At 42.0% G+C, this 10,425-nt stretch overlaps 1 protein-coding gene and 1 non-coding gene across 5 annotated transcripts in view; both read left to right on the top strand.

Moving 5' to 3' along the window:
* Nucleotides 1–9,441, top strand: part of LOC116383595 (G patch domain-containing protein 2-like) — a 22,422-nt gene extending 12,981 nt beyond the window's left edge. Inside the window, exons 9-10 of one of the 4 annotated variants that reach the window (XM_031847556.1) lie at nucleotides 14–99; nucleotides 6,028–9,441. In XM_031847556.1, coding sequence (XP_031703416.1) covers nucleotides 14–99; nucleotides 6,028–6,170 — 229 coding nt within the window. In that variant the 3' untranslated portion in view covers nucleotides 6,171–9,441. Of the gene's footprint in view, nucleotides 1–13; nucleotides 101–2,634 lie in introns of those variants that run through there. The other 3 variants (XM_031847557.1, XR_004212777.1, XM_031847558.1) reach the window with 3 other exon arrangements.
* A 674-nt stretch (nucleotides 9,442–10,115) lies between these two features.
* trnae-cuc (transfer RNA glutamic acid (anticodon CUC)) lies at nucleotides 10,116–10,187 on the top strand. The gene has a single exon. It is a non-coding gene; the product is annotated as a tRNA-Glu (tRNA).
* Nucleotides 10,188–10,425: the final 238 nt, after the last annotated feature.

Raw genomic sequence — 10,425 nt, 5'->3', positions numbered from 1 at the left:
CCCCCCCCCCCAGGCAGACTAATGTCTCCTGTGCATATCAGTCCCAAAGTGACATCAGGAGGAGGAGGACAGCGGAAGCTGTGTCCGTCACAACATCAGGTACCCTCCACACATACTAATGAACCTTTGGCCTGTTTCAAATTCTTCATCTACAAATACAGATGAAGATCAAACAGAACAGCAGTAGTTTGTGACAACCTGCCAAAGAGCCAGAAATCAAACTAGCAAGCAAGCAACAATACAAAATGACACAATCATCAGCAAGGAAATACAAAAGATAAATAAATATCTAATCAGACAAAGGGGGAGGGAGGTAGTCTCTACAGGTCATAAACGTAGTACCTTAGTTTAGTGAATAGATGTGCATAAAATACAACACTTTTTTATCTGTTCAGGACATGGTTGCTACCAAGGTTGACCATATTTAGTTATCCAGATATTCATGTGAATGACTTTTTCAGGTTTATCTATTTTCAACAATGCATCAGTCCAGTCTTGAATGAGCAAAGCACTGCTGTCTCTCCTTTTTCCAAAAAGAAATCTACAGATCTCCAGTTATTATGGTGTTGAATTGGCAATCTGACAGAACCCTTATTATACCGAGATTGGGGTTGGGCTGAATACAAACTTTTCTCACAATACACATAATCTTGAAAACTTAAATCCAAAACTTTTGAACAGTGGCACATTTCCACTGTGTGATCCTCCGTGTGGCAGCGGGGATCTGGATTTCTCCTGCTGTGATCGTCCTCCTGCAGGTTAAAGAGGCAGAGCACGGGGCAAGTTATCCGTTCCTCCTTCGGGATCCAAGTGTCTGTTGTTCGGCCAGTGAGTTGGGACTATTAACTAGGCTTTTTCTTCAAGGCACCACTGTTGTTTCACCTACTTTTAGCAGTGTGAGTCGCATTGGCGGCGCAGGTTGAAGGTACGCGCAGGTCTATGTAGCCTTGGTAACGTCATGGCTGTGTCACAGGGACTTCCTGGGGTTCCTGTGGCTCTCGTCCAATGAGGCACCAATGGTGAACATGGTGAACCTGTTTAGAATCAGCACGGCAGCCTCATCATTAAGCATGTTAGCATGGTGATGTTAGCATTTAGCTCAAAGCACAATTCTGCTTAAATGCGACCTCCCAGAACAACCAGAAGTGAATGCTGTAGACTCTTAGTGTTGTTAATACATTTCTGTAATTCCATCCAAATTACAGAATGCTAAATATTCGGTGGGTTAACAGCAGAGGAAAGTGCACAGGTAGACTTGGTAATTGTGTTACGTTTGGCGTTTCCTGTTGAAAGCAAAAGAAGAAGAGAAGTGTGATGTGGAGTTCGTCCTATTGGAGTTGGCACTGAGCAGCAGGCTTTGTGTCTTTTTGGACCAGTGGAGCTGCCTTTTTTCATTAGAGTCGTGGCTCGCGCCTTGTGTCTTTGCCGGATTGAAACCTGAATTGGTTTGTCCACCTTTTCTTCTGCGTCCCCTGTCCGTGCTCGACTCCTGCAGCTGCCGTTTGTCATTTAAATAACAAATGCTGGTGGTTCCCTGATTTAGTGAGGGGTGCAGGCCTCTGATGTATATTAATATTGTCGCATGGCGCACTGTACCAGGATCCATCATTCATTTGGATAAAAGAGGTGGAATTTGAAAACAGCCAATGCTTTACTTGGATACAGATTGCATCCATTCATTGCACTGAGTGATGGAATGGCCAGCAATTCTGTCCTTCACCTCCCCAGCGCTGAGCCACTTCCCATAAAAGTAAAAAAAGGATTCACCCCTGGCCCTTGAGGACCCCTCATATTCAACATGCGGAACGAGGGGCATCCCTCAGTTTCTCGACAGGAAGGGGAAATACACGAGTTGCAATCTTACACAAAAAACAGATTAATGTTATTAGTGTCATTCGTGCAAAACAGCAGTTATCACTGTAGCATTGTATTATTCAAATAAGTGCTATATTTTCTAATGTGTTTTTTAAAAGGGAGATATTTTAATGTACTCTTAGACATTTTATTATGATCTGTTTGCTAAATTGCATAGAAGGAGAGTCTCTGATTGGCACAGCCCCCCCCCCCCCAGCCCCGCTCTGAGTGTTTTCCTGCTTCTTGAGTCTAGTGCCCCCTGTCCACCATGATTTATCATGCATCCCATGTCGTCCAATGTCAGTTTCTGCAGCTGCAACTGCTCTGTATAAATCTTTACTTTGGCAGCCTGCTGCACCATGTCTCTGCTCAGTAATCTCACCACCGCCAGGAGATGCACATTCACTCTGACAAGCTTTCACACTCTCTGTGTACAAATTTTGGTTTGTTGCCATTCTGACATAAATGTGTTCAGAAACAAAATCAGAATCAGTGATTTGTTGAGGGGAGTTGTTTTCCGGTAAACATCTTGTTTGCATGGAAAGATTGTTTACCGCATTTAGGTTAAAGAACGGCGTGTTGCTCATTTTGAACACGACAGCCGAGCCTTTGTTTGAGTTGGCCAGAGGAAGTGGATTGTTGTATGTGTTAGTGGTTGATTTGAAACTCTGTAATCAGGAGTGAAAATGGTCTGCGGCTGGAGGTGTCTTCCAGGTCTCCATGGGGAATTACTGAGGCGGTACCCAGCTGTTACTTTGTCTTCTTTCTTTACCCTTTTAGCACTGCCGTGGAAGTGCTGAAGCTGGTTGTGAAAAAAACACCCACAACAACTTATCAAGCCAGGTATCTGTTTGGATTAGATGACCACTCCATTTCTCAGCCGTAAATTGGCCATTTTCTACTTTTTTCACCACCATCAATCCAACAATCCAACTCAATCCAACAAGTCCCGACTAGATCTATAACAAAGCATTCCAGTTTTCTGTTAAATGTAGATGGTTATTATTAAAAATACAGATTGAAATTGTCACTTGTCTTTCGCAATTTCTACAAATATTGATTTGTATTCTGCAACGAGTGAATAACAGAAAAATCACCATGTCGCCCAATGATCGAGAGTGAAAATTAATACATTCTACACACTCCATAGTTTTGGGAGAGTTATTCGTAAGGCAAAGATGAATCAGTATGTGTAAAGATCCTGAAGCATTTTAATAGCCTTGGCTGGTCTCACACAGACTAATTAATTATTGCAATTTTACTCCTCCCCTGCTGTCTTCTACTGTATAATGCCCTTCATCTTTATCTCTATAACGGGATGATGGTAATAAAACCAAACTTGAACTTATGCAGTGTGCTTAATTCCAGGAAGAGTTTGGAGTAAATAGGCAGGGTGTGAAGTTAGTGTGATTAACCTCGTCAAACTGTTAGTGCGCCATCTCTGTATGTTGCAAAGTGCCACATTTGGGTTCCCACGTGGAGGCCAGCCCCTCGGTCAGCCCTGCCGCCTCTCCTCTCCCCTCTGTCTTTACGTGTCTCCTTGCCCGAGCAAGACGGCTGCGTGACAGATCACCTGCGTCTGAGGCCCGCCGTGTTCCTGCCCGGCGGTCCGGCCCCCTCTCATTAATGCCCAGGCTGGTGCGAGGGCCGTATGGCAGCACAAGACAAATAACGCTACCACTCAGCCATCACTTCTGCTGACAGAAATGCAGCCCACCGCACTATTTCGCCCTCTCCGGCTCCACTCCGCACCCTGCTCGCGTCCTTCAAAAACCCCCTCCATCTCCTCCGTCTCCACCTGCACCTGCCTGCGCTGCTTCACCAAACTTTCACAGTGTTTTTCGCTGTTGCTGGAGGCTGTTTAACACTCAAACCCACACAGGTTGACATAGTGTAGCCACGAACCCGCTGCCTTTGTAACCACTCTAATTGTTTTTTGTTTGCGGAGACACATTTGTTTTTAGCAGCTCAGTCTTTCAGAGGCTTCTTTACTCACCACTTTTGTGCAAACCGGGAGGTCTGAGTTGAATGTCCTATTTTTTTCAATTTTGAAAAGAATGGTGTGTGTGTGTGTGTGTGAGTGTGTGTGTGTGTGTGTGTGTGTGTGTGTGTGTGTGTTTGCATGAGAGAGAGAAGGAGAGTGAGCAGGAGACAGAAACACAAAGGCTAATCATTAAAGAGCTATTCAGCCCTGTTCATTTAAGTGTGGGAATCAGCAGGTCCATTACTGTCAATGTGTAATTAGCTGATTAATAAACACGGGGAAGGGGAGTGCTCCAGGAAGGTCTGTAATGATTGTTTTTAGAGAGCATCACATGAGAGCTTATTAAGATGGTAAGATGGTTCCATTCAACTTCCCATTATCACCCACAATAAATGCATGTACTGTAATTCTCCCATTGACAGAAAACCATTGCGTTGTAATGTTTTTATCGACTTTGATGTAAAACCAGTTGAGTGTAAGTGTAGCTGTTCTGGACAAATGAAAGTATCTTTTATCTAAGCTGTTGATTATTCACATTCAGCATTTTTTAAATATCTTATACTGTACACATTCATTTACATATGTATAACCAGTGGTGGAGAGTAACTAAGTACATTTACCAAAGTACTGTACTTCAGTACAATTTTCAACTACTTGTACATTACTTGAGTATTTCCATTTTTTGCTTCTTTATACCTCGATTTCAACACATGCAAATCTTATAAATACAACGTATTGTTACATGTTAAACCGTGCTCCCACACTTTTTTGGCTTGTGACTCCTTCTATATAACCGGTGTCAGATCAGATGTCTATTTTCTGCTATTTTTTGAGTTTCGCCAAAACAATGTTTCCCCTCTGAGGCCCAAGATTATCCAATATTTCACAAAAGCTGAAATTAGTTCCCCCCGTATCACATCAATCATCTCACAACCCCTTATATTTGTCATTGAAACATTTATAATACTGAATATATTACTGAAGTAGCATTTGGATCGCATTGACTTGATTTAATGTTAAATTGTTGTGTTTGTACTTTTAGCTAAAGTAAAGGATTTGAGTCATTCCAACATGCAATGAGCTCAGCATGAGAAGCTTGAATACCGGGTACAGCGATTGTCACTTCCCTCAATTTGTGATGTTAAATGTTTAGTTTTTTAAATACCTGCTGTCTTGATCACAATGTTAAAATGTGTGTAAACAGCTTATCCTGACTGTGACCTTGACCTAGAACAGAGGCTTGTAGTTGGAATGCCCTGTGCATGTTAACACACTCACAAACTAAACATTCCCAGCAATTTCTGTGTATCTGTCAAATATGAAAACCACTGAAATTTTGATCCAAGCCTTTGACTGTGTTTAACCTGAGTGTTTGGGTTGAAACTCGGCAACGGTTAGTCATCGTTCCCTCAAGAAATATTAATCAATTATCTTGCCCGCCGGATCAGTTTGGGGAAGAAGTCATCTGGAAAGAGGCACAAGCAGATATAATGGGAAGGAGCAAAAGCACATGCCACAATGCTGTAATGCCTAATCCTTTGAGACAGCCCAGAGCCACAATGTCACTTCTAGTTCCCTTGTCCTCTGCTCTGGGACTGCCTCGCAAATGTCATGTGTGACCGCCGCTAACTTTTTTTTGGGCAGAACAGGAAAGATTTATTTATCAAGCATTGTTAGGGAGAGCAATTGTTTTAGAGTTCCTCTGTCTTCTGCAAAAATTGGCCCCTTTTCTCTTTGGGATATTTCCCTTCACTCCCAGAGAGAAACAGCTTTAAAGGTGAGCGAGAGATCAAGACAAAGAGGATCTTTAAGAAGGAAGCTAGTCACTGAGATGAGAACGTGTGATGAATGAAGTTAAAAACATACAGCTTCTTACACTGCATAACCGAAGGGGGGGAGAGTTAAGCCATAGAAGCAGCACAGATTGGCCTTTTAATAACCATGTCCACAAGTCATATGGGGCCAAATTGGATTTGGCTCACTTGACCAAAACCTCATTAATATTTAACCTATTTAAAGAGGATTGCTTCAAAGTTGTATTTTAATATACCTAAAACGCGAGCGAGTGATCCATGAGTCGTGGACTAAATAATTCTTATTAGAAATAATTGTTATTTATGTGGGTATCTTTCACTGTTTTTTTCTCAATACTGTGTTACATGTACATGTATATATCTATTTCTCTGCAGCTTGCAACCCATTTCACAAGGATCACCGGAGAGAAGAGGCAGAGGGAGCCAGTAACACCTCAACACTAGAGGCTGTGGGACCAAGTGCACCAGGTTCACAGAGTTTATCTTTTCTCCAGAGGAACCAGGAGGAACCTGAATAGGGCCGGACAAGCACACTTAAGTGACAAAGGAACAGCTATTGTTCCAGAAAATGTTAAAGGCCAAAACGCCTCTTGCTGCACAAACTTTATGACAAAAAAAAAACACAAAGCACATCATTACTCATCAAATCAGCATGTTACTGCTAGATCCAGTCTCTCCAGTAGTATAATAAGCAGGACAAATGTTAATGCAATCAAGCCTTGTTAAGCCCTCTGCCATCTCCTTAAAGCAGCTTCAAGAGGCTCCTTGTTTGACTCTAGACTGGACGGCTCCTCCTGTTTCCACACACAGTCTCCAGGCCACCTGCTACCGCACAATCCAACAATTATGTCCACTCAAGTAGCGCAGCATTTGTCAGCGGGAATACTGACGGAGGATCGTGAGGCTGGATAGCTCTACTTTATGGCAGCCAACGATGGCTGCACAGGCAGCACGAGAGCGCTGAGACAGGAGAGCATCAGAATGTTTAGCGACCACATGCTGCTACGGGGTTCAGAAAGGCGACCACCGGTAGAGAGCCACACAAAGTACAGGTCTCCTATTAGCATGGATTTGAAAAGCTACAGTTTGTACAAAGGTGCTCATTAGCACAACACAGAGGGAGTGTAGTCGCGGTCCTTCGAGGGCTGCCTCTGTTCCCTTTAGCCTACCTTCCATATTCAAATTCCCCCAAATGTATTTAAGTTCAAGGCCAGCTGCAAATCTGTTTGAACAGCCTGTTTTTCAGCAGTGGTGGATTAGTTTGCTTTTGGGGCTGTGCAGAGAGCCAGCAGAAAGGGGTTGGAGGAGCTGTTGGAGACAGGACAGGAGAGTCGCACAATGTATTTTCACCTACCCTTGGGGTATACATTTCCCCGCCTCCCTTGGCATCGGATGCATTAAAAGATCAATGGCAGCAAACAGTGAGATCAGACACAACACTTCTCGCCAAGCTGGTCAACAAGCAGTATTTTCAGAAAAATTGCATTTTTATATATGAATCAAGTACATTCTGCTTTACCTAAACCACATGCAGGTGATAACTGTCTTTAAAAATACAAGACGTACTTACATACATAATCTCTGCTGGAGAGGGTCTTCAAAACGTATTTTACAGTCACATTTTGACATATTTTTAAAAACCTTATCTCAAATCTTCCCTGCACCAAAAATAATAGTTTTTTTTAATAATAATTACAAAATAGTGAAATGAACTGCATTATCACCAGCTACACTCCTTTTCAGAATCTTTAAAGCCTTATTGAAGAGAAGAATCACATTTAGTAGAATGGGATTTGCCAATTAACATGAGTTATATGTCTGCAATAATCCATCTGAGGAAGCTTTATGTGATCATGTTGGCCAGGGATGACATTTATAAATGCTGTGTGTGCACACTCGTCTAAATGGATGCCTCACACACAACATCCTGCCACAGGAATCAGTCAAAATGAGGCAGTGCCCCCCCCCCACACACACACACACACACCCATGGCTAGTGCTGCTGGGTCCGCTGCTGCAGCTTGACCAAGGAGTCCAGCAGCACCTTGGGCTCTTCCCACACGGTCCAGACTGAATACGTTTATAATTTTAAAAAAAGAAGCTTTTGATAAATACATTGCTGGCTTCTTCAAGACATATGCCCCTGGACACGTTGACAAGTATTGACTGTGTAGTGTTTTAAGGAGAGCTTCTTGCTGTTGCCCTATCCGTCAGTGTGTGTTTTGGTGCCAAGGCATTGACAGGTAAGGAAGACGCATCAGTTCAGATACAGTTCCATTAGTAGCAGGAGGGGAAACACCTCTCCTGCCTCTCTGGTAATTAGCAGTCACCATAATGGCATCTCAGCCAGACCGTATGCCCCAAAATGTATTTCCAATGGCCAGGAAGTGGGAAAATGGCTTCCGTCCAGCCAGTCAATTGCCCTGTTACAGTTAAGGAATCCAGCAGGCTGGTACCACTCATATTTCATCCTAGGTAAAGATTACCTGTCAGGCCCATGGGAGATGTATTGATCTGTTTTCCTTTTTCCGCCAGCAATCACCTGACAAAGGCACCTAGGAGGCGAGTGAATGAGTGATGCCGGGTCTGTCTGCTTCAGCGTAGTGGCTTCTAGTGTCCACTGATGGGTGGAGAGGTGATGAGGAAGAGGAGAGATAATGCAGTCATAAACTCTGTTTGAACCTCCTCTGTATGCATGCAGGGCAGCCCCTTGGCCCCCCTGGGTCACAGGTCAGTGGGGGGGAATTCTTTTTTGGGCTCCTTTCTTGTCAGTGGCGTTTGTTCTTGCTGTGTAGTGTGTAGTGATGATAAAAAAAAAAAAAACATGCAAAAGAGGCTCTCTGGTTCCTGCTGACAAATGCATGTTGCGAGTCACCGTAGTTCAACTCACTTTGGGTTTCAGAAGTGATACGGTTTGATCTGGTCACCCTTCTCAATGATCAATTTATTTAACATTATCTCGTGCTTTTTTGGCAGCTAAAAGTATTAATGTATTTGCCTTGTTCAGTGGAATGTCAGACCTGATGTTATCCATGAATACATGTATTGTAGGTGATTGCCCTGTATAAAATGTGTATTATTTATGATGTGATGCATAATTATAGGTCCATTAATTGAGGATTTAGGTGTGAGGACATTAAATTCATTAAATCAATTTTATGATAGATAGTAGTGTAGATATTTTTTACTGTCGTATTTTTTAATTTCATTTACAAGGATTTAAAAAGATCTCCCTGATATCAGGGCTCTTAGGCAGCTATCCATATTTGATACGTAGTACAAATAGCATCTTATCTCATAGGCTGTTATCTTTATATTTAATAGCAGTGGAGGCATGCGTAATTGCTTTGCAAATGATCTAAAGAGGATTACTCCTCCCTTAGAAATCCTGCACCGTGTCACTAGATGTGAGAGAGACGTTACAATGGCAACATTCAATCAAACCTGCAGTGCAGTGTTTGTGTAGTAAGTTTTCTATGACGGCGTTGTGTTAAAATGAGTGTCAGTGTGAAGTGGATGCTCTGCTTTTGAATAAACTGTACGAACACTATTATGGATTAGAAGCTGTTTAAAGAAGTTGCATTTCTACTTATGTCATTTGTGTATTCAAAATGATATAAATGGTATTTTTTTTTAAATGTATGTAATGTCATTCCTTCATGTAATCTGTGATGTTATGATCATTATTCCATGTCATAAGTATTCGTAAAAAAATTGCAGTATCTATTCATTTCAAGTACTGAAATATATGTGCAATAAATGAGTAAACGTGATTGTGTGAAATGTGAATGTGAAGATGTGGCTCTTGACTGAGGTTATACGGTATACATATTTACTAACTTATGTGTGCATATTCTTTTGGTAGGTAGACAGGAAACACAGGGGAGAGATAAGGTGATTGCCGTACATGCCGGTTGGTATCGAACCAAGCGAATGTCATAGTTACAGTACATTGTATGTGTCGTACTGAGCGACGCCGGTATTGTTCTCACCTTGTGAGTCTGTGTGTCATCATGGCAACGTGGGCGGAGACATCTACTGTAGCAGGAACTACAACAGAAGTGGTTTTGAGTACTTTGTACTTAGTTTATTTTAGTTTTCATTCTAGATATTTTATCCCTATATTTTAACTTTGCACTATTTTATATTCTTTTTATATTAATCCAATTAACATTGATGTAGGCAGCCTAAGATCTAAGATTTTTATTGCCAATCACTGCTTCTGGATATTGTGGAGATGGCAATAAAGAACTTGAAATTGTGTAATCTTTTTGGCATACTATACCATGACTTTCTATACTATTACTATTTTGACTTTTTTTGACATGCTATACTATGACTTGACTTTTTCAATGTACTATAGTAGGACTTATTTAAATATAATATACGGTGACTTTTTCATGACTATTTCTGACATACTATAATGTGACATTTTTGGACATACTGTACAAGGCATAGAGCTGTCCCTGGTGGTCTAGTGGTTAGGATTCGGTGCTCTCACCGCCGCGGCCCGGGTTCGATTCCCGGTCAGGGAACTCAGTTTTAGATACAGTGTAATAGTGATGGCGAATCAGAAATTTCTTTGAGACGGCCGTGGCTGTTGCGGTAACAGCAATGTTGGCGGTTCCATTCTTGTCTGCTAAATGTCCCTGAGCAAGACACTGAATCCGTGGCGCTTCTAAGCAGCCAACTGCTCCCAATATGTTAGGGATGAGTTAAATGCAGAGTTTAAACCTGATGTAACATGACGACTAAAATAATGTTCAAATTTAT

This window comes from Anarrhichthys ocellatus, unplaced genomic scaffold (genome assembly GCF_004355925.1).
Source record: "Anarrhichthys ocellatus isolate YVR2014 unplaced genomic scaffold, GSC_Weel_1.0 scaffold7, whole genome shotgun sequence".
Lineage (NCBI taxonomy): Eukaryota > Metazoa > Chordata > Actinopteri > Perciformes > Anarhichadidae > Anarrhichthys > Anarrhichthys ocellatus.
Note: the sequence above shows the minus strand (reverse complement) of the source record. Positions and strands in the feature narration are given on the sequence as shown.